Source organism: Elephantulus edwardii, unplaced genomic scaffold (genome assembly GCF_000299155.1).
Source record: "Elephantulus edwardii isolate Elephantulus edwardi_28Jun2011 unplaced genomic scaffold, EleEdw1.0 scaffold00011, whole genome shotgun sequence".
In the NCBI taxonomy this organism is placed as follows: Eukaryota; Metazoa; Chordata; class Mammalia; order Macroscelidea; family Macroscelididae; genus Elephantulus; species Elephantulus edwardii.
Window position 1 is genome coordinate 712,358 of NW_006399761.1, and position 24,429 is coordinate 736,786.

General features: G+C 50.2%; 1 protein-coding gene across 2 annotated transcripts in view; it reads left to right on the plus strand.

Annotated features, from left to right (window-relative positions):
- Positions 1-24,429, plus strand: part of SLC4A5 (solute carrier family 4 (sodium bicarbonate cotransporter), member 5) — a 103,744-nt gene that overhangs the window by 17,137 nt on the left and 62,178 nt on the right. For both annotated transcript variants that reach the window (XM_006880846.1, XM_006880847.1), the window contains exon 4: positions 5,308-5,437. In XM_006880846.1, coding sequence (XP_006880908.1) covers positions 5,308-5,437 — 130 coding nt within the window. The remainder of the gene's footprint in view (positions 1-5,307; positions 5,438-24,429) is intronic.

Consider the following 24,429-nt stretch of genomic DNA (forward strand, 5'->3'; position numbering starts at 1 on the left):
TTCCCCTGCCTCCTTCCCCGCTCCTCTCCCCCATCTCCTGCCCTCCTTCCCTGTCCCCCACCCCCTGCCCCATCCTGGCTCTGGACCTGAGAGTTTTAGACCCCAAGCTCGAGCAGGGAGCCCTCCACTTTGCAGAACAGTCCATGAACTTGGGGTCCAGAACTGCTGGGTCGGGGGGCTCTGGGCAGCTGATGGAGGGACAGGGTACAGCTCAGAAGGGCCTGGGAAGGCCAGGGCACCGGGATGTTGGAGCTGTGAGCTTCTAAGAGGAAGCCTCAGAAGGTAAAGATAGTTCAGCCGCACAGATGATCAGATCCACACTGTACAGGACAAGTCTTCCAACTCTGATTTGGGAAAGAACCAATCTCCCTTTCATAAACAAGGGAGTCCTGATCTGCTGGGTAAGGAGCCGTGTTGGAGACCCAAAGTTGAGCAGTTCAAGTCCTCCAGCTGCAGGATAGCACACATAGTTTGCATTTCACAGCTAACCTCAGAGGGAGCTCTGGTGGCCTTGTCCGCAGGGAGTTGCACTCTAACCCAGGGGGTGTGAGTCTCTGGTGGTTCAAAGCCAAGTTCACCTCATCAGGAGAACGTTAGACCACCTCCTCTTGTGTAATTGCAGCCTCTGAACCCCACTGAAGGGTCATCTGTGAGTGCCTTCTAACTGGACAGCAAGCAACAAGTTGTTTTGTGGAGCTGAGGTTTTTATGAAATTGACCCACTGCAGTGAGTTTAATAATCAAGCAGACAGCTCTTCTCTTAATCTGAAGGCTGGGGTGGGCGGGGGGCGGGGAATAAGATTATAGAAAGAATTTTCTCATTTTGAGTTCTTACTTCTGCAATAATGTCCTTAGAACTTTGGTGACTGTCAGTCGGCATTCACTGTGGTCAGCGGGAACGATATGAGTTAAATGTGATTAAAAAAAATACAAAGGTCAAGTCCATTTAAATGAATGTAGCTCCTTGACCTACATGCATCGAATCCATATATATAGACCGTGTGTGCAGGATGTGACAAATGCTTCCCAGGGAGCACCAAGGATCCCAAGAGTTCACCATCAGATTATGTGTGAAGTGGTTTTCCGTGTCTCAAAAGGAAATGTTTTCAAAGGGAGTTCTGACGCTACACAGGGATTGATTTTTGGGTGAGGCAGTCAGGAGTAGGTGACAAAGGGGCCGTGGGGCCAGAGGGACGGAGTTCTGACGCTGGAGGTGGCCACAGATGGGGAGGGAAGAGAAAGTGAGAGAGATTTAGGATACAAGTAAAAGAAATGAATGTCTGAGCATGGATGATGAGAGAAAAGTGTTTAAGAGCTGGCCTAGTGTTTAGTGGCCAGTGGCCAGTGGTGGGGGTGGTTAAGGGCAGGAGGGGATTGTCCGTCTCTGTTCCCTGCAGCAGGTGGTCAATTCAAACTGCATACCTTTGTTGGCAGAACAGCTCTTTACCACTAGGCTCCCCACCCCCGAGCTGAGCTCCCTGGTGTCATCAAAACGGAAGAGACAGAACTGAATACACTTACACATTACAAAGGCCGTAACTGATTCCTTGCACACCTTGTGTGGAAAGGATTCAGTGGGAATCTAAACCATTATATAAACCTTCACAGAAGACCCCCTTAAACATTATTTCAAAAAACAGGAGGGTCGGTTTGAGGTGTTAGATGCAGAAGGGGTATAAACTGTGCTGAGTATGTTGAGCTTGGCCTGTGAAGGCTGCGGGACTCCCTGAGAGGTTGGACAGCAGTGGGAATGTGAGGTGCTGACTAAGCCTGGTGACCTCATCTACTACTCCTTATGACATGGGCTGGTCCGGCAGGAGGAGGAGGAGGGAGAGAAAGAAGAAGGCCAAGAAGGGATGCTGGGGAAGTGCTTCGAGGTGGGTTTGGGGTCAATAAACCAAAGACACCAAACTCATTGTCAAGTTGATTGCGTTCATGGCGGCCTTCCCATGGGAAGGGTGGGTGTGTGAGGCCACAGCCTTTATGAGAGGAGACTGCTTCTTCCCCTTGGGGCGGCTGGTGGTTTCAAACACTTTTGCCACCAGCGCTCTTTGGGTTGGCCATGCTTTTTTCATTCTCATTGCTGGGGAGTGGGAGCCCCTCCCAGCAGACCCTCCACTGGACTTCTGAGGCTGTCAGTTGCCCACTGTCCTTCCAAGGAGCCAGTGGCCTCCCTGCGGACATTACCACCAGCACCCCTTTAGGTTAACTGTGGTCGAGCTGAGTATGACGCATCCATGATCAAGTGCAGACTATTAGTGCTCTGCAGGGCCCGAGGTGGGGAAGAGATGGGGCTGGCAGATGCCAGAAAATACCCTTCTGTGAGGTCTGCCAGGAGCATTTCATCAGACAGGTACAGCAGGTCACAGCTTCCTCGTGCTGCTGGTTGTGTCGGTTTTATGAATTCATGCGTACGACAACAGGAATACCTAGAGGACGCTGCGGTTGTCTACTCAGGTGTAGCAGAGCATTCATTACGTGACAAGGTGTGATGGGGACGGTGGCTAAATCTAGTACTCAGGTCTCAGCAAAAATAAAGCGGCCAGCGGTCAGCTCTGGGTAACTGCTGTCAAGCAGGAATGGAGGCAGAGTCAGCCAAGGAAAGCAAGAGATCTGCAATTTTATGTGAAATATCCTGCTTTTCTCATGTTACCAGTAATGTCAAACTTTTCTGCTCCGTGAAGGCTCGGTCACGCATCTTTGAGCTACTCTTGGAGTCTCTGCCTTAGTCAATGGCCTTGGTGTGATGGGGCCAAAGCAGTTAGAGGTTGAGTGATCAGAGGAGGAGAGGAGAAGAGGGAGCGTTAACAACTCCTTCTAGAAGTTGGAGGTAAAGGAAGAGAGAAGGGCAGTGGGGCAGTGAGCGTCAGGGGAAGGCGTTTGGGGGCAGGAGAGCTGAGGGAAAGAGAAGGCCCAGGCGAGGCAGGCAGAAGCAGGGGGATGAGTACCAGGATCCAGCAGGAGGAGACTGCAGCTGTGATAAGAACACAGGGGTCTGGATGGGAGGAGGTGGAAAGATGGTGCAGTTCATGCCCACTGGCCTTTATTTGCTTGGCGAAGTGGGGCAGGAGAGGGGCAGAGGAATGGCACGGAGTGAGCTGCAGAGGGCAGGAACCCTTCCCTTGCAGAGCTGCCTGGTTTTTCTTCTGGAGGGCTCTTGAACCTGGGTTCCGGGGTTGAGCGTGAGGGGGGCTGATGCCTGGTACCTGTGAAACCCAGGGTCAGGGGGCTCCTTCTCTTTATGTGGTGTGTCCTCTGAACCATTCTGCTCACTCATGCCAAGTTTGGTCCTGAGTAAGTGGCAGTGAGTAAGAGTCCAGTGGACACTCTATCTCCACCAAGCCCCGGTGCCCGCCGGGCTCCCCCTCTGCCCTCTGCAAGGGAACATCCTGCGGAGAAGACTGGGTCAGTGTGCTCTTTGCTGGGCACGGATTGGCTAGTTTGGTTGGGAAAGGAAGGAGTAAGGAAGTGGACAGTGGGATGAAAGAGGAGTTGACATAACTGAGCATGAGGGGGCCCCAGGAGAAAGAGGCGAGAACAGAAAAGGCTTCTGGGCTAAGGGGGGACAGAGGCTGGAAGGAAGGGGGAGTCTTGATGAGGGTTAGGTGAGAGCTTGGATCAGGTCAGGACTTGATGGGGTTGGTGAGACGGGAACAGGCCCTGGGGAATATGAGGTGAGATGATGAGGCAGGGAGGAGTTGGAGGTGACTCCTGAGTGTGGACTGTGCGTTTGTGTGGCTAGAAGGGCTTTTAGCCAAGATCTGACCCTGCTCTGCCCACCTCTTCACAGTCTGTCCGACAGCTCTGTCCCTTGCTGACTGGGCCTGACCGGCACATTTGCACCTCGGGGTCTCTGGGATATTTTGTGAGCTGCTCTTGTCCTCTTTAAGTCTCTCTCCAAACGCCTCCTTCCTGGAGTCTTTCTTTGATGACACTCCCTAGTGGATCTCCTACGAGTCGTATTAGTTTTCTTCAAAACACCTAGCATATCTCAAATAATTATTCATGTATTTCCTGTCTGTCTCTCTTAGGTGCTAATACGCTGGAGAGCACAGGCGTGTAACTCTTTTTCACAGCTTTCTTTTCCAGCCTCTAGAATGTCTGGCACGTCCTTGTTGTTGTTGCTGTGTGCCGTTGCCTCAGCACCAACCCCTAGCTGGCCCTCCAGCGCCGTTTCAGAGGCAGTAAATCGCACAGGAGGAGACTGTCCGTCTTTCTCCCGCAGAGCAGCCAGTGGATTCGAGCTGCATGCCTTTGGGATTTCAGAGCAGCTTCTTACCACTAGCCTGTCATGTAGTAGATGTTCATGAAAGGTTGAAAGAAATATGTTTGGGATGTGTGAATTTGGTGTTAGAGGGCTGAGTTTTGGGGTGCCTGGGAGACGTCAGTGGCTTTTTAAAAAGAGAAGGTGGATGTCAGTACCGTGATGCCCCTGCCTGGGAAGAAGGTGGCCCCATGGTACACGGTATAGGTGTATCGTGTGCACAGCTGACTGTCCCTTGAAGCAATACACTGGGAGCTGGGTCATTTGGGACTTGTAGGTAGCCTCGTGGTAAAGAGTTCAGCTCCCAGCCCAAAGGCACACGGTTCGGATCGACCAGCTGTTCTACGGGATAAAGTTGGACAGCCTCCTCCGTGTGATTCTGACTCAGTGGCATATAACAACAACAACAATAATTGAAAGTTAAGCAGCTTGACTCCACCAGCCAGTTTGTGGGGGAAGATGTGGGAACCTGCTTCTGGAAAGTCGGCAGCGGTGGAACGCTGGTTGGGCACTTCTGCTTCGTCCTGGAGGGTGGCTGCAGGTCAGAATGCATGTGAAGCAAGAGGCGTCGTCTTTTTGATTTGCACGTGCTCAGCAGAAGCTCCCACACACTTCTGCATGAGGCCTTGGGCGTGATGCTGCCCTGGAGTCTGAATTCAGACCAGCTCCTTCCGTTGCTGTTAGCTCAGTGAGGACCTCATCCGTGTCCAGCCCGTAGACATAGGAATCCAGCCTTGCTCGGAGCCTGGACTTAGTTCTGCTGCCATGGTTGTTAGGTGCCATTGAGTCGAATGTGACACATAGCAGCCCTGTGAACAACAGATCTGACCCCTGGCCTGGCCTGTGCCGGCCCCTCATCTCCGACACACTTGAGCCCATTGCTGAGGTCACCACGTCAGTTCGTCTCGGTGGGACTGACCCTCCACTCTTCTCAGCGTGGCATGTTAGGGAACCCGCCTCCCTCCTGTGTGGTCTCCTCTCTCCTGGCTCTGGGCCCTCACGTCTGGTCAAGGGCACTCAGTGGACATCTCCCTTCGTTGACAGGGTCTCCAGCTGCTGAGCAGCTGCAGGACATCCTGGGGGAGGAAGATGAGGCTCCCAACCCCACCCTCTTCACAGAGATGGACACCCTCCAGCATGACGGAGACCAGATGGAATGGAAGGAGTCAGCCAGGTGAGGTGGGGACACTGCCTGCTGTGGGTGGCCAGAAGGGTCCAGGCTGGACTGGGCAACCAGTGGCCCCGTCCACCTTGAGCTCGGCCAGGGAGCCTCTTGATCCCCGAAGGCCCTCCTGCCTGCTTTCCTGAGCGTCCAGAGCAGAACTGGACTAAGGAGCAAAACCATTCAAATTACGATTTTGTCTTTATCCTTAAATGAAAAATGGGAAAGTAGCACTCTCTCGTATTAGACCATTAGCGGATTAGACCATTAGCAGATAACACCAAATGCTATATTGATCTGTGTCAATTGGTTGAAAGTAAGTGCTGTGCGGAGAAAGAAAAGTACCGAGCAGGTTGGAAGGCTTCTTGGAAGACAGAGAATGTGGACAAGGACGTTGAGTCCTGAGTGGCAGTGGAACGCCAGGTGGAGGGGTCTAGTAGGTGCTGAAGAAAGGGGTCTGGCAGAATTGGAGGCATGAAAGGAGTGAGGGAAGAAAGAGTGGTGTCTATGGGGCAGTGGAAGGAATAGGAGGGGCAGGAGCTGGGAGGAGCCGTGAGAGTGAAGTCATGGAAACCAGGGGGAGGACTGGGGGTGGCTGTAGCCATGTATCCTGGGACAGAGAGGCCACTGCTCTGAATGGAGCTGGTCAGTAGCTCCTAAGACCACAATGTGCCCGGGGAGAAAGAAGAACATGGTGGGAGGCAGTCGGAGGGGCTGGTAAGAGGAGCAGGTACCATTGAAAAGAAGGTGAGAGAGTCTGGAAGATGACTATATCTATGTTTCTCAGTTTTTGTGTGATGCTTTCCTTATAGGAGAAAATAAAATCCCATTTAATTGTCAAAACAGCCTGTGTGTGGCATCTGATCTCCTCTTAAGTTCAAAGGAGGGAGACAGAATTGATGAACCGTTCTAATTGGAGTCCTGTGAGGCAGAAGCCACACATGCCTACAAAATCTAACCTTTTTAATGTTCTAACACCAGCTGGCACTTCCTACTGTGTTCAGTAATTCTTTGCAATGGCCACACAGAACTCACGGTCAAACAGTTCTGTTTGTTAAGGGAGTCACAGGTTACAGTTCTGGTTCAGGAAAGACTCAGGGTACAAGTCATTCACTGGACAGCCTCCTCTCAGCTGTGCCCACGGACGGGCTTCTCTCTGTTCCTTGGCTTGACCTCTGCCCTCACTTGCCCAAGGAGCTCTTTTAAGCTCTGCTATCAAGTGCCAGAGACATCGTCATCCTCTGCCAGTAAGCCTCCGTCAAGCCGAGCCCTAAGCCTCTAAGCTCACTCTCTCTGTGGGTCAGCACACGCCCCGTGCCACCTCGTCCTGGCCCCACTGCCTCTGTTGCTGCTGTTCCCATCCTCTTTCTGACGTGACAGCTGGCTCGCTCAGTCTTCCTCTCTCTCATAGTCCCTCTCTCCTTCCTTCTCCTGGATCTAAAGGGCCCCAGAACAGGAAACTTCAGTTCCTAAGAAAGCATCCGGCAGCTTGCTGTTGGTGATGGTGAATTTCTCTTTATCTGCCTATGAAATGATTCCTTCTAAGCCTTTCTTATCCCCACCTTGAGATTCCATACCCCTCACTTGTGTAATCCCACCCCATAAAGGGTTGTTGTCGACTGACGGTAAAGAATATCAATAAGTATTAATAACGAGACAGAACACCAAGAATGTCTAAGTAAACAGAGGCAAAGCAGGAGGCGCGAACAGTTTGAACAACTCAAGTGCCGCCCAGGTTCCTTTTGCCTTTGTTGAAAATTGCCAGGGAGCAAACCACAAAGATAATTCTATGCAAATGAAGCTAAGCTCTCTCTACTGAAAATCTTATGTTTGACTCAGGAGGAAGAGGTTAGAAAATACAATACAAGAATCCTGTAAACATTTAAGGTTTGCCTTAGTGTCTACCCCTGTAAACGGTTAAGGATTGCCTTAGTGCTTCAGACTGGATTCCAGCTTGTATCCACACCTCCCTCATAACCTGATATAGCATTTGGTTTATTATAAATACTTAGTTTGAAATTTGGCTTCGCACAAAGGGTACCATGACCTTACTTCTATTGCTAGCAAGCTCTCGAGCCCCTTGGTGGACCACCTTATTTGCATAGTGCCACAGACATGTGATAAAAGAGACAAAGACTCTGGCTAGAAAGGCCCTGTGAAGTAATACGCCTAACCACACATTCATTTTGCTGTTAGGCGCCATTGACCCTGTGTGCAACAGATCCACATTTTGACCTGTTTTGTGGCAAACCCATAATCTCTGATGTGCTCAAGTTCATCATTGTAGTCACTGCAAGACAGTCTTGGTGAGGGTCTTCCTCTCCTCTGACTCTCCACGTTTGCAAGCTTGATGTCCTTTTCCAACAACTGACCCCTCCTGACCACATGCCCAGAGTCTGTTGAGATGACAGTTCACCATCCTTTTCTCTAAGGAACGCCGTGGTTACACTTCCTTCAAGACAGATTCGCCTGTTCGTGGGGCAGCCTGTGTTATATTCGGTACTCTTTGCCAACACCACAGTTCAAAGGCATCAGTTCTTCAGTCTTCCCTATTCATTGCCCAACTTGTGTGAGCATAGAAAGCAGGTGAAAATACCATGGCTTGGGTCAGGCACACCTTACTCTTGGAACTGATGTCCTTGCTCTTTTAAGAGCTCCTAGGAAGCAGATTTTCCCAACGTAACTCATCTTTTGATTTCTTGACTGCCACTCCCATAGATGTTAATTGTGGATCTGAGTAAAACGAAGTCCTTGACAACTTTAATCTTTTCTCCACCTGTCATGCTGTTGCCTGTTGGGCTAGTGGTGAAAAGTTTTGTTTTCTTCATCTTGAAGTGTAACCTATGCTGAAAACTGTAGTGTTTGAATTTCTCCAGTAAATGCTTCAAGTCCTCTTAACTTCCCACAAGTCTGGTGTGTCATCTGCAAACCACAGGATGTTAATGAACTTGCATTCAAGCTTGGTGGGATCGTCCCTTCTTTTCCATATAGTCCAGCTACCTGGGTTACTTGCTTATCATAAAAAAACTGAATAGGCATGGTGAAAGAATACAGCCACAGTAACTTTACTGAATTAAAATTCCATTTCACTGACTTCAAATGGGAAAAAGAATATTTCTAAGGAACAACATTTTGTTGCACTGAGTTGCGTTTGGAGGGCTATTGTCCACAGTAATATCTAGGAGCATTTGCTTCCCTGAGAATCAAGTTTCACTCCCTTGAAGGTGATATACTCTCCCAGTTTAGAACACGTGGAAGCAACCCCCATATATTCCTAGAACCTGTTCTCACTGGGACCCCCAAGATTTCAGAGCTGACAGCTTCCCCCAGCCATGAGCTGGAAACTTCCCTGACCTGTTTCTGTTCAAGGAGGGAACCTGGGCGTTATGCTGCAGAGTGGAAGGGAGCAGACTCTGTCAGACCCATCCTTCCCTTCTCTGGTTCTCAACTGTGCAGGCGTTTCTGGAAGGGACAGCTGGGTAGGCCACATATTCTGACCGCTATTGGCTAGTGCCTGCCAGGACACTCTCTGGAGTCACTACTTATTAGTCCATTCATTGGACTCGGTGCTGCTCACTGTGGTCTCGTTGGCTTTGACTGATGTTGCTCCCATGCAAACTGTAAATAAATGTGGCCTCATACTGTATTGTGAATCTCTCTCTCTCTCACATACACACACACACACACACACACACACACACACACACTATATAATCTGACATATATAATCATATATTCCTCCTAAATAGTATTCTCCCTCATCTGTTTCAATGCAGTATATATTAGTTATCCCCTTTTAGTTTCTCCCGCTGTCAGTCCGCTTTACAGCAGTGGAACTATGCAGTATTTGTCCTTTTGTGACTGAGATATTTCACTCAGCGTAATGTTCTCCAGGGTCACCCGTTTTGTATAATAATTCATGAGTTCTTTGTTCTTCAGTGCAGCATAGTATTCCATTGTGTGAATGTACCACAGCTTCTCTATCCATTCATTGGTTGATGGGCACTTGAATTGTTTCCAACTCTTTGCTATTATGAACAAAGCTGCAATAAATTTGGGTGTGCATTTATCTACTTGGGTGGCAGTTATGGTCTCTTTAGGGTATATCCCCAGTAGTGGAATTTCTGTGTCAAATAGTATTTCTATTTCCAACTTTTTGAGAAAGTGCCATACTGCCTTCCATAGTAGTTGCACCATTTTACACTCCCACCAACAGTGAATAAGGGTTCTAGTCTCTCCACAATCTCGCCAGCATTTGTTGTTTGCTATTCTGTTAAATTTTGCTCTTCTTACTGGAGTGAGATGTTAGCTTATAGTTGTTTTGGCGTCAAACTGTCTTGTAGGGGGGGTGTCTTCCTTTCCTTCACTGACCCTCCAGTGTTCTGAACATGATGTTCCGTCCCAGAGAATGAACCTGCCTCATCTCATTCAGTGACCGCTGAGGAAGAGGACTGCTGTGATCCCTGGCTTGCACTGAGATTTAGAAGGACAAGAGACTTGCCAGGGTCAGAGCGTATAGATAGCTGGGTCTGGATCCACGCCCCGGCCTGTCTGGCTCCTCAAATCTGGGGTTAAATAATACTGCACGCTTCCCTCATTTTCTCAACCAAACCTTGCCCTCGTCCAGCTTTTTGGATTCTGTTTTGACTTCCAAGGGGAAACGTAAACCTGGAGTCATTTCAGAGTCTCCTGAGTAGGTGATGCGTGAGGACAGCTATCTTGGCTGATGCGTGGAGAAAATCTGATGTCAGGACCTAGGAAAAGTGCTAACGAGCAAGGGTGTCAGTTTAAAGACTAAGGTGTGCCTGACCCAAGTATTTCCCAGTTGTTTCAGATGCTTCTGAAATTTGGGGAGTGAATAAAGATAAGAAGAGTTTGATGCCTTTGAGTTGTGGTGTTGGAGAAGAGTAGACTGTAAGAAGAAGAAACACGTTGGTTTTGGAGGAAGTGCGTCCAAGGATAAGAAAATAGTCTCATGTGCTTTGGACACATTGTCCCGAGGGGCCAGTCCAAGGCCAAGGACGTCATGATGGGAAGGTGGAGAGTCAGAGAGTACTAGGCAGACCTTCATTGAGGCGATTGACGATAGCCTGGGTCCAAGCATGTCAGAGACAGTGAGGACAGAGCAGGACAGGACCCAGTTCAGATCCATGGTTCATAGCGTCACTTTGAGTTGAAGTCAAGTCGATGGCACTTAACAACAACACAACAGTCCAAGCTGATAAGGGGCAGAGGGGGCTTTACAAGTGACCAGGGCTTAGCCTGGGTTCTACCTCAGAGGCGCTGAGGTCCGATAGCACTGCCTGCCCTGGACGAGGGCCCCTCTGAGGTCCAGAGACGGGGCATCTTCTGCATTCTGGTCAGGATCTAATCCCACATCCTCCGGCAGTTATGAGACCCAGACTCTCTAAGAGGCCCACGCACACCTGTTACTCACAAGCCTCTGCTGAGAGGCCCCCAGAGACCTACGGTCCGTCTCCAGAAAGTGAGTCACCGCCCCCCAGGCTCTCTGAATGTGGATCCCCTCCGCTCAGAGCACTGTGGGGCAGGCACTGTCTGCATGGCGGTAGGTTTCCTGTAAGCAGGAGTTTCGAGCTCAGTCTCTGAGAAAACCCTGGAAGGTTCTCAGTATGACCTGACTCAGACCAAGAATGAAGGGAATGTGGCATCTAGAAGTTACATGCAGAACCCGACTCCAGTCGTCGATAGGAGCAGCCTGAGAGCGGCTCTAGGAGCAGTTGGGGCCAACACTTGAAGACTTCGTTTATCTGCCTTCCCTTTCTCCTCTTCTGCCCCAGACCTTTTATCTCTCCAGTCAACTCCATCCAGTATCCAGTTAGGTAGCTGTGGGGAGCCTCGACTGAGGTCAGAAGGGTTTGACCACGAGGTCCACTGTGGCCTGAGTGGTACTTTCGGGTCTGCCTCCAGGCAAGCTGTAGATAGAGATGCTGGCGAACTGGCCTACTTGGGCTGAGTGTCGTCCCTCCAAAAGGGTGGCAAGCATTTCCCTTATCCCCTCAGCCACAGACTGGGGGTCCGCAAGGAAGCCAGAGGTCGCAGAAATTTCTAGAATCAGAAAATTCTCCTAGTGACTACGGAATCTCTTTAGGGTTGCTGTTCCAGGCCGTTGAGTTGATGCCCACTCTCAGTGGCTAACAGATTGAAGCATTGTCTGATTTTGCATCAGCCTTTCTCCAGGAACAGATGTGGCTGGGGGGCGAGAACGGCCTCACCCAGACGCTTCGGCCCTGGGAGGACGAGACGTCCAGCTCTGCTGGCTCGGTTCACAGGGAGTTGTGGTCCTGTCTCAAGGGCTCTGCCTCTGACGGTTCGAATCCACCAGCGGCTCCAAAGGAGAAGACAGATGCTTGTCTCCGGCGTTGTTTTCAGCCCTTGAGAACCCAGCGGAGGGTCCGCTCTGAGCTGGTTCTGACCAGCTGGCAATGAGGGTGAGTTTTCTGACCACCACATCGAAGAGAACAGGGGAGGAGACCCTTTAATAAAGGTATTTAATTTTCTGCGGGGAGTGCTTGCTTTATTGAGTTAGGAGATTAACGGGGTGAAAATCTCAAATCCGAAAGGAATTTTCCCTGGTGGTGCTTTGTTGGGGTTATTAGTTTGGGGGCTGTTTTGGTCTCTGGAAGGAGTCCCGCCTGGACGGATTTGAGTGGTTTTTGGAGCTGCGTTGAGCCTTTCTTCTGCGCACATGAAGGGGACTCTGTGCCCCCAGTCATTTCTGATGTGATCAATGTGCGTGGGCCTGACTGTTAATAACATAGATTTTCATCAACTCTTTAATATCCCCTGAGGGACATGCAGCTGGCCGTGTGCTGGTAATGACCTTGCCCAAAGGAAGGGCTGGATCAAGTCTGGTGGTGGCCACCCTGTCACTCGGCAAACAGTATACCCGGAATCCCATCCCCTCCCAAGCCCATGGCCACCATATTGCACAGGGAGTGGGGGGCAGGGAGAGGGACCTTGGAGTCCACTCGAGTGTGGAGGGCCCTTCAGGGTTACTCAGAAATAACCAGAGCTGAGTGCTTTCCAAGATCTGTGAAAGCAAAGTAAATTCCAAATCCAGGCTGCCTCTGAGCAGACCAACAGCACGGACCTGCCAGAAGGTTCTTAGGAGACACACATGCTCTGGGAACATTCCTGCACCGACTAGCAAAGGGCAGAAAGAAGGGGCAGGAGAAATGGGTCAGCTTAGTTGAGTCACACCCAGGTCACAACATTAGCAAAAGCCCTGAATAGCTCTTTGCACGTAGCTTGAACTTTCTGTTCAGCCCTGAAGCTGGTCCCCTTTAAGACTACTTAGAATGCCCTCCTAAGAGTATTTTCTTTCTTCATCTGAAGTAGAATGTGCCACCCACTAGTCTCACCACCCATCTGGAACCAGCCTGGTGGAGAGGGTCCACTCCCTGTGTGCCGAGCAGGGTAGGACACTATGGCTCCCGGCATGGACGGCTCCCAGCACAGGGGGAGGCATCAGCCTCACTGATTCGGTCACCTGGTGCTTACTGTGTTCTTGCTCCACGCAAGCTCTGAACCAGATGCGGGAGGTAGAAACATGGGCATGGCGGACGCCCCCTCCTGCTGCCCAGGCTCTCAGGCAGGAGAGGGCAGATGGGTACTCCACCAGGTATTACGTAATGAAGTGTTAGAAAAACACAGTGAAGGGCACCTGACCCAGACAGGAGGAGCCAAGGAAGGCTTCCTGGAGGAAGCAGTGTTTGATGTTGTAAGTCAGAGGTGAGGAGAGGGTGAAGATGGAGGGAGAGGCCTCTGGCCAAAGAAAAGTGGGAGCAGTCCCAGCTCCTTTCCTGTAGATTCAGGGCCAGGAGAGGAGTCTGTGGAGTTTGAACTTGATGCTGTGGGCTTTGGAGGACCACTGACGTGCTTTACGTGGGCCGAGGGCATGCTCACATACGTCTTTTAGAGCAGTCATGGTTTTGACGTGGAGAAAGAATAAAGGCAGACAAGACTCGGCTAGCTGACACGTGTGTCCAGACTGGAAATAATAATAAGAGCCTGGACTGATACGTTGGGGAGAGAGGAGGTGTGACCTTCAGATGTGGGTGACAAGTGGACCTGGTGACAAGTGGCGTGTGAGGGAGAAGTTTCCAGGTTTCCAGCTTGGTCAAGTGGATGGCTCATGTTTGCAGTTTAGGAGACAAATGTGCTGTGCATGCTGTTCCTGTTCTGTGACATCAAGTCGCTTGTAACTCATAGCGACCCTGTGTACAACAGCCCTAAACCCTGCTGTATCCTGTGCCAAACTCACTGTCTCTGACATGCCTACCCCCTTTACCCCAATCACTGAATCGATCCATCTCATCGAGGGTCTTCCTCTTCTGCTCTGTCCCTCCATCCTCCCAAACATGATGTCCCTCTCCAAGGACTGGTCTTTCCTTACTACATGCCCACAGTATGTCAGATGAAGCTTCAGAATCCTTGACTCCAAGGAGCAGCTTGGCTCCACCCTCTCCAGCACCACAGTTCAAAGGCATCAAGTCTTTCTATCATCCGTAGTGATGTCCAGCTCTCTGATTCATAGCATGCAATTGTGAAGACTATGGCCTGGATCAGGCGCCCCTTAATCTCCAGCCTGATGTCACTGCTCCTCAGCAGTCCTCTTGTTTCAAGGATTTTTTGTTTGTGTTTTATTTCTCAAGCTAGGTCGTGTCATCTGTGTAACTTAAGTGTTGTTGGTAAACGTGTTGTTGTTGTTGTCATGTGCAGTTGAGGTGGAAATGACTCACAGTTGATCCTCCACCAGGAGGCTATAAGCAGCATGAAAGGAGACTGCTCATTTTTCTCTCTTGGAGCAGCTAGTGGTTTCAAACTTTGTACCTTCATATTGGCAGCTCAGCTCCTTACCACTAGACCATCAGAGGTACCATTGGTAAATTTAGATCCAGTTTAATTTTTCCCCCCCATAATGTTCAAGTGTCGTAGCATTTCATAGTCAAGCTTTCTTTTGTTGACTGTTTTAGTTTTGGAAAGGTTGATGCTGAGTTCCATTTCTGACATTTGTCTTAGAGAAAATAGGGAGATAGTCTAGTGGGCCATCATGGAGAATCTAAGTCTGGTGTCCAGAAGAAAAACTGTCACCAACCTAGACTTGTGAGTCATCAACATCTGAAGGAAATAAAATCTATAGGAAAAGACAAGGTTCCTCCAGGGACCTGTGAAGTGAGAATTGAACCCAGGACAGAGCCCCAGAAAAACTAACATATAAGAGGTGAGCGGATAAAAAGGAGCCCCCAGAGGAGATGGAGAGGGAGCAGCCTGAGAGGGAGTGGGAGGAATGAGAAGAGTGAGGGATTCCCTGAAACAGGAGGAGACATTCAGAATGGAGCACATGGACAGCAAGGTCAAGTGCAGAGAGTTTGGAGAGGAGAGCATGGCAGGATGGGTAACATCACGGGCTCAGTGGAGGAGTGGAAGCCAAAGTTGGTGTCAGTGGCTGAGAAATGGATCAGAAGTAAGAAAGTGGTGTAAAAACCGGGTGGCAGGCGTGTCAGTGTTTGACCTCCGGTAACCTCTCTCGGAGGCAGAATCCCAGCAGCAGCGAGAGTGCACAGAGGATTCCTGTGGTGTCAGACATGCCTCTCACTCATCACATCTTCCCACAACACTCCCAACACCAGCTGTCCCCTCCACGGCTCTCTTACTCTACGACTGGGTTCCCTAGTTGTTTGCAGTGGCCACACAGAACTCATGAGCAATATTCATTATTAGGGGAGGTTTCTGAGGGAAGTAACAGGCTGGAAGCATACAAGATACAATTCTTCGATCAGGTGCCCTTGTCTCTGGCCTCTGCTATGCTCAAGAAAGTGTTACAAAGCTCTCTTAGCTCTGCCAGTGATGTGTCATCCCCACTCCGCCAACACGCCTAGGCCTGAAGGTACTGGCTCCAGCTCCACGGTTCAGCAGATCCAGCTCAGCTCTCTCTTACCCCAGTCCCTGGTTCCCCACAGCCCCCCCCGCCATTGCCTCACCTGCTGCCACTGTGTGTTGGTCTCTGCTTCTCAGCCTCATGCCGTCTGTGGAAGAATCTCTGGCCCAAAGGACACATGGCGCTCTCGCACGCGCGCTCTCTCTCTCTCTGTGTCTCTCTCTGTGTCTCTCTCTCTCTTTGTGTCTCTCTGTCTCTGTCTCTGTGTGTCTCTCTCTCTATCTCTGTCTCTCTCTCTCTGTCTCTGTCTCTCTCTGTCTTTCTCTCTGTGTCTCTCTTTCTGTCTCTCTCTCTGTCTCTGTCTCTGTGTCTCTCTCTGTCTCTCTCTGTGTGTCTCTCTGTCTCTGTCTCTCTCTCTGTGTCTCTCTCTGTCTTTCTCTCTGTGTCTCTGTGTCTCTCTGTCTCTCTCTCTGTGTCTCTCTGTCTCTGTCTTTCTCTCTGTGTCTCTCACTCTCTGTCTCTGTGTCTCTCTCTCTGTGTGTCTCTCTGTCTTTCTCTCTGTGTCTCTCTCTCTGTGTCTCTCTGTCTCTCTCTGTGTCTCTCTCTGTCTCTGTCTTTCTCTCTGTGTCTCTCTTTCTGTCTCTCTGTGTCTCTCTCTCTCTCTGTGTCTCTCTCTCTCTCTGTGTGTCTCTCTGTCTCTCTGTCTGTCTCTGTGTCTCTCTGTCTCTCTCTCCCTGTGTGTCTCTCTCTCTCTGTCTTTCTCTCTGTGTCTCTGTGTCTCTCTCTCTCTGTCTCTCTCTGTGTCTCTGTGTCTCTCTCTGTCTCTGTCTTTCTCTCTGTCTCTCTGTCTCTCTGTGTCTCTCTCTCTCTCTCTCTGTCTCTCTCTGTGTCTCTCTCTCTCTGTGTCTCTCTCTGTCTCTCTCTCTCTGTGTCTCTCTGTCTCTCTCTCTCTTCTTTGTGTGCTTTCTGTTTTCTGATTGTGAGGCTTCTCAGTTCAGGCCTGGGAGGATGGTGACGCAGACCAGCTCTTACGTCAGCGTTCTGCACGTCTTCGTCATGTACCATGTACCGTGTTTGCACTGTTAGCAAGCTCTCCTGTCCACTTGTTACGAGGTGCTGCCCGACCAACAACAGCTCATAGTGACCCTCTGACAGCAGATCTGAGCCCCTCCCTGTCCTGCACGATCTTCATGATCTCCGCCACACGCAAGCCCCGTGTTCACTCACTTCATCCCATCACCTTCTCTCTCTGACACACACATGCTTTATGTACATTTTGTGAGGGGAAATTTCGAGAGAAATAGTGTCATGAATCCCCTTAAACCCATCATCCACCTCCCTGACTAATTAATTAATATTTTCCTATGCCCTCCTCTTTTTGTTTTATTTACTTTTAGGGCTTTTGGTGGTTTTTTCGACGGAGCACTTTAAAGAAAATTTCTCACATATAGAAAAATTTTGTATGTTTATTGTTTTTTTGTTTTGCTTTTTTATAAAACTAGGACTTCTTTTATAACCACCACCATAAATCATCATAGAGTCTAACAAAATTAAGAACAATTAGTTAACGTCATCTGGTATGAGTGTAGATTTTTCTTATCTCAAAGGCATCTCTTTACTGTTCTTTTTTATACAATATAGAAATGAAACAGGGTCAAGACATTGCTTCTGGGGACTGTGCCTCCCCATGTTGTTAGGATTGGAACCTGAGAAGGTTCCGTTGAAACCACGGTGTGCTGAAGTCCCCCCCTCCGCCGTGCAGGAGGTCTACCTTCAGCTCCAGAGCCTCAGCTCAGGTGAGCTGTCAGGGTCAGGGGATGACGCCTAAAATACCCCAGGTCATTGCTGCTGAGTTGGAACCAACTTGGGTTTTCAGACATTGTCCATCTGTCCTGAGGAGCTGCAAGCAGCTTGAGACCTGCCTTCGGGTTGGCACTGTGCTGCCAACAGGCCAGGCCACTGGGACTCCCATGCTGCCTCGCGTGCTGTAGTTCTGTGGTGTCTCGTCAGAACTGGCTCATAGCTGACCCTTCAGAGGCCACAGATAACACAGGAGGAGACGGCCCATCTTTCTTCCTCAAAGTTGGGGGTGGCTTGGACCCTCTTGCCTTTGGGTTCGCAGTGGAACTCCTTACCCGCTAGGCCACCAGAGCTCCCAGGGTGCTCACAGGGAGAGAAGTGTCGCTGTCATAGTTAGAACGTTTTTGGCTGAAAATAACAGAAGCTTGTTCATAGTAACTTATCCAAAGGTGACACGTTCGCAGAGCCCTGGCATAACTGGACCCGGGGAGGCAGGGGGCCCGTTTTCTCAGCCTTTACTATTCTGTTTCTCCCAGGGCACTTTCTTCTTCAACCACTGCGGCCAGCTTCCTAGGCTGGTCCCTGTCCTTGACCGGTCCTCAGGCTCCATGCTCACGTCTGCTTGAGGAACCAACCCAGAGTGGGAAGCTCTTCCTCAATCTCGGTTCCTTTTCCTCAGAGAGAATCCAGTTCCACATCTTTGCTTGTCCGCACACACGACTCGGACCTGACACAGAAAGGCTATAAATGTGGCCCAGGGAACCCATCCCCACGAGTAGCACCCCAAATACGTCTGTTACACACATGTAGTCCTGAAGGCTTGGTCTCTGGTGGTGCAGATGGTTAACGTGCTCAATCGCTAGCCCAGTGGTTGGAGGTTCACGTCCACTTAGCGCACCTTGGGAGAAGGGATTGGTGATCTACTCCCAAAAAGTTAGAATGAAAAGCTTCATCTACTATAATTCTACTTAGACGGACATGGAGTTGCCATGAGCCTGCGTCCAGCTGACGGCAGCTGGTTAATGGTAATGATATGCGTGTGCGTGGTCAGTCCTTTAGGAAGCCCTTGGGCATGGTCTGTGGGGACTCGTGCAGCTGACTCAAGGCTTCTCCTTTCTGGCAGTTTGGAGAGTCCACTAGAGTTAGTTCCCTGAGAGAAAGATGGGCCGTCTCCCCACGTGGGACTTGGAGCTTCGGAAAGTCCACTGGAGGGTCCGTGTTGAAGCACCTCCAGCTCAGCAGCACTGTGTATGCAGGAGACGCAGGGCTCTGGCCACGTTTAGTACTTAATGCTGAGCAGAATCCGTCAGGTGCCTGGGAGCGTGTCGGGGTAGAGTTGTGCAGACCTGTCCCCCTCTCTACAATCGCCACACCCTCGTTCTTCCCGCGTGGGAATCGGTGGCTGGCACAGCATTGCCACGTCCGCTCACAGGACAGTGGGGAGGGCAGACGGCGGCAGGTCGAGGAGAACTTTGGAAAGACTCCCTTCCTTTCTCACAGCCCGTCATTCTCACGCAGTTCACGGGCTTCTGTGTCCGCTCAGTGGGGAAAGAAGTTAGCGTGTGACTCTGGTCTCAGAGCGTAGAAGGCTGCAGATGATTTTGAAGGGTCAGAGAGCAAATATTTTAGGGGATTTTTGTTTATTTGTTGTTTGTGGGTTTTGTCTTCTTTTCCATTTTCTTTTTCTATTTTTTAAAATTTTATTATTTGTGTGTGTGTGTGTACTGTCAAATCAGATCTGACTGGTACAGGAGATTGTCCCTACTTCTCCAGCAGAGCATCTGGTGGATTCGAACCGTGCATCTCTGGGATTGCAGTGCAGCTTCTTACCACTAGGCCACCAGAGCTCCCTCCTTTTCTTTCCTTTTGACAATGCTTTTAAAAAAGTGAAAATCATTCTTACCTAATAGTCCGTGCAAACCCAGGCTGCAGGGTGCTTTCAGCCCACGGGCTGTCGTTCCTCGACCCTGCTGCAGTGTGAAAGCGAGTGTGTGCACATACAGGCGTGGAGATGCTAAAACCCAGGATGGTAATGCTCAGAGGGGAGCACGGGCCTAAGGTCAGAGCTGGACTCTATGAAGAAGGTGGCTTCAGGATCAGAGGCACACTCCGCAACCATCTCACACAGTGACACAGTCTTGCTTGCTGAAAGTGAGGAGGACTTGAAATGTTAGCTGCAGAAGATCAAGGACTAAAGCCTTTTTTATGGGCGCAGTGTAGGGGGTGTATTGTTCAAAATGACTTTCTAGCCATTGAGCTTGACTTTGCCACCTGGGGGTTGGGGGGGATCAAACAAATCGGGCATGCTAGTGTCACCACAAGACAGCTCTGGTGGCCTGTTGTTGTTGTTAATTGCTGTCGAGTCGTAGGCGACTCATAGTGACCCTGTGAATGAAAGACCTGGACACTTGAATAACTTCATCCTTTCTCCAGGTTCATAGCATTTCCAGAGGCATGCTGTTTTGGAAGGCTTTTGATGGGAGCCTTTTCATTGTCTGGTGGCCTAGTGGTAAGAAACTACATTGCAGTCCTGAAGGCACGCAGTTCAAATCCACCAGCTGCTCTGCAGGAGAAAGATGGGCAGTCTCATCCTGTATGATTAAATTGCCTCTGAAAACCTGCTGGAGGGTCCACTGCGGGTCAGTTCTGACTTGATGGTACCCAACAGCAACAACAGTGTATTCACAAGGAGATTGGCTAGTCTGGCCATTAAAGTGGATTTCAGCAGCAGGAATTTGGGAATCTCAAAACCAGTAAGGAAGAGGAAACTGCACGTAGACTTTGGGTTCAGAGATGCCTGAGCCAGTCAGACCCCGATCTACACAAGAACAGCAAGCACAGACAGACCTGAGACAGAGCTGATGGGATTGCTGCCCCACGGAGCAGGGCCCAGAGACCCACACCCAAGCTTGCTGGAGGACTGAGGAAAGACGTCATAACTGGCAGGAGTTAGGGGACTTTGTAAGACCTGAGCCGTGAGGCAGAAGGTCCTGTGACCTGTGACCTGTGACCTAACTTGAGAAGCTGTATGGACTGAGAGATTACATCCTGCTGCCCACCTCAGTTACCCCTTCCCCAATACACTCCATATTCATGACAGTGGAGTGGTTCTGGAAAGGGTGTGTCGATACTGCAGCGGATTTGGGACATATTAGAACAGTAACACTGGTGTTAGTAGAAATAGGTGAGTGGGGAGAGGGGGACCTCATGGGAATTAGCTTGGTGGTGGTGGTGGTGGTGGTGGTGTTGTTGATGGGGACAGTTGCTCCTTGTAGAGTTTCTAGAGGTCAGATATGGCTGTGTCCATGCCGCCCTTGCTCTTTGTACAGTGTGTTACAACTCAAAATTAAGAAAACAAAAATGCTCAACTCTGGGCTAATAGATGATATCATGATCGATAGGGAGAAGAATGAAGTTGTCATTGGTTTTATCTTACTTGGACCCACAATCCACATCCTTGGTCCCAGCAGTCAGGAGATCAGGAGACAGTATTGCATTGGGAAGATCTGCTGTCAAGGACTTTGCCAAATTACAGAAGAGCAATGATGTCAGCTTAAAGACTAAGGTGTGCCCGATTCAAGCTATGATCTTTTCAGTTGCATCCTGTGCATCTGAAAGTTGGACAAAGAAGAAAGATGACAGACGAAGAATTAACACCTTTGAGTTGTACTCCTAGAGAAGGGTACTGAGTATCCTATGGCCTGCCAAAAGAGTGAACAAATACACCTGGGACAGAGGACAACTAGAAAGCTCTTTAGAGGCAAAGATGATGAAACTTGAGCTCATGTATTTTGGGCATGTTGTCAAGAGTGGCCAGTCCATGGAGAAGGACATGATACAGGGAAAAGTAGGGGGTCATCAGAAGAGAGGAAGACTCAGTGATTGCAGCACTGAGCCCAAGTATATCAGAGGAGATGAAGATGACACAGGACAGGACAAGGTTCAGAGCTGTTGTTCATGTGGTCACCAAGGAGTCACAGCCAATTGGATGGGATCTAGCCACAGTGTCACTAGTCTTGTCCTCAGACCCTGTCCATATAAGCTGCCTGACCTTGACCAAGTTCCTTGTCCTCAAAGGGTCTCATCTCCTCCTCTACAGAAAACATAGCAGACCCGTGTCATGAGATCCACTTGAGAAGGAAATGAGATAACTCTTGGAAAGTGCTGAGTCCAGCCCCCAGCACGTAGGACACACTCACGTTACCACTAAGTCCTGTGCGATCGCTAGGCGCTGTGTGACCACTAGGCGCTGTGTGATAGAAGGACAGGGCTGCCGGACGCCCAGTCTTAATGATGGCTAGAAAGTCAGGCATCTTTGCAGAAGGGAAGACACAGGTGGGGTATACAGAGTAAGGAAGCCCTGCAGGGGTAGAAAAGGCACAGATGTACTGTTGTTGTTGTGTACGTCAAGTCAGAACTGATGCATAGCTGACCCTCCAGCAGGTTTTCAGAGGCACTAAATCACACAGGAGGAGATGGCCCGTTTTTCTCCCGAGGAGCAGCTGGTGGCTTCAAACCACGTTCCTTTGGGCTGGCAGCACAGCTCCTTAGCATGAAGGCCCCAGAGCTCCCACATATTTATCGGAGAATGGGAAACCCAGGAGAACACGGAGGGCCTGAGGGGGCTGCAGTCGCATCTCAGGACGACCCGTGCAGGAGCTTTTCCAGGCTGTTTGCCTCGGAGAGGGGTGTTTTTCAGGACTAACGGGGAAGCTTAGTTTCTTGCCTAGCTCCTTCCTCCCCTGCGTGTGCGCGCACGCGCGCGCACACACACACACACACACACACACACACACACACCTTGAAGATGGCCCTGGGTGCAAGGGAGTCTGGGAAGGGGCGGAAAGACTTATTATGGACTGTGAGTGCGTGTCCAGGCCCCGTTTCTTTCTCTGAATCTCCGTCTTGGATCACTGCTTGGTCAGGGAAGTGTTGACCGCGTGGACGTCTGGCCCAGGTGTGTCCACTGGTGTTTGTCTTCTGGAAAGCACCTTGGCTGGAGTTGTGTTAAGGTAACACCCCTTGACCATCAGGCTCTTCCTGGCTGTTTCTTGTAATTTTTGTTTTACTAGGTGTGTGGTCACAAGTGTGTAGTTTGTCAGGGACAGCACTGGAACGTGGGAGGTGTAAGAAGATGCCCTTTACTTTGCTTTCTCATTTTCCTAGTTTCTTGGACCTTGTAAGCAGCGTCTTTCGATTTTTCTTTTTCATTTAACTTCCTGGTCCTTGATACTGACTCACAGCTGACCCTCCAGTGGGTTTTCAGAGGAAACTGCCCATATTTCTACCATATTTTCATGGTTAGTGGATTTGAACTATGTGTCCTGAGGTTTGCAGTGCAGCTCCTTACCACTAAGCCATCAGGGTTCCCGGCTCCCTAGATGAACATAAAATGTGATGGGAGCCCCAAGGAGGAAGGTCTCCTCACCCAGGTTGCCTGGGGCGTTTCATCTTGGAGGAAGGGTCCTTTGAGTTAAATGTGAACAGGTGTGGAAGGAGGACCTCTGGGGAGGAGTGGGCCTCTCCTGAGAGGGGAGGAGGAGAAAGCTGAGCAGATGCCGAGGGAGACTGGCAGGTGTGGTAGCAGTGGCCCCACAGGGCCACTGGAAAGACTCTCCGGACATGCAGACACTATAGTGGTCCCCAGAGAAGGCTGGCTCCAGAAACCTTTTCCTGAAGGATCCAGTTTAGAATTTTCTGGTAACTTTACCCCATGGCCTTTTAAAGAGCAAACAAGTCTGTCTTGGAGGAAGTTACAACCAGGGTGCTCCTTGAGGTGAAGATGATGAAACGTCATCTGAGACACCTGAGGCGTGTGGCTGGAGGGGCCAGTCCTTAGAAGAAGACAGCCCTGCTGGGAAAGGTGGAGGGTCACAGATAGAGAGGAGGACCGTCAGCACGGTGGACTGGCTGTGACCATGACCAGGGCTTGAGCCCATCAGAGACAGTGGGGGTGGGGCAGGGCAGGGTCAGAGCGGGTGTTCAGGGAGTTCAGTGAGTAGTAGCCAACACTTTGGCCCCTAACAACAGTGGCTTTGTCTGGTGGCCTAGTCCAGTGGTGCAGTCCCTACACCCCTGAGTGCAGACAGGCTGGGCAGCAGGAGGGAACCCCCTTGCTGAAGCCAGGCTTGGGATTCCCCCACTAGGAAGGTCACCCCTCACCGCCTCCTGCCAGCTGCACCACCCCAGGTCATCACATCCTGGAAAGAGGGGCTCCTAGGCCAGCAGAGGACACTGGGGCTCCTCCAGTTTGGTAGTCAGCCATGGGAGACTTGGGGTTCAGAACAGGTTAGGACAGCGAGCCCCCCCTTATCTCCAAGCACAAGCCTGTGGTGACAGGCAGACACCCTTCCTGAATCATTTAACAGACGTTCTGATTCCAGGCACAGCAAACAGGTTTCTGATGACGGTTCGGCTTTCCCTGTACTTCTGCTTATGAGTTCTGGTAGCTTATAGGGAGTTGGCTGTCAGTCCAAAGGCAGACAGTTTGAATTTACCAGCTTTTCTGCAAGAGAAGGTCAGATTGTCTCCTCCTGTGAGGCTTACAGCCCTGAAAACCTCCTGGAGGGTCAGTGTTGACGACAGTGAGAGAGGCGGTCTGTGGTGAGAGAATGTAACATTTGGAAGGTGAATGTCATGGACGCCCTTAGCTTGTGACTCTCATCTGAAATGAAGTCAAGTGGCCTTTGGGTTTATACATCAGCCCTTTTGAAGCGGGCTAGCATTAGTCAGCACCCCTGAGCCCAGTTATCTCTGGGGTCTTAAAAAGACAGATTCTGAGTCTGGACTGCAGAGTATCTGTTCCACATCCCTCCCCCACTGACCTTGGAGGCCTTTCTGGAGCTCACAGCCCCTCCTGGCACCTCAAAATGTCTACACAGGCATGTTGACCTGGGGCCTCCCCTGTCTACTCAGTCTTCTGTCCTTTATGAGCATTCAAGTTCACTGTCAAGGTTGACTTGTTAGAGTAGCCACCACCTGTATAGTTTTAATCACTTGGAGAAGCAGCGTTTTGCACTGCATGTTTCACATAGCTATTTGACCATCCCTGCCTCCAAGGAGCGCCCTGGATAGATTTCCTGCAGGACTTACTTGTTATTTTGGAAGTCCACGGGACACTCAATACTCTTCTCCAGCACAATAATTCACAGGCATTGATTCTTCTTCTGTCGTCCTTAGTCATTGTCCAACTGTCAGATGCTTAGGAAGCAGTTGAGAAAAGACCCTGACTTGGATCAGGTGCACCTTAGTCTTTAAAGGGACATCCTTGCTCGTTAGAACTTTGGAGAAGTCCTTCTCCCCC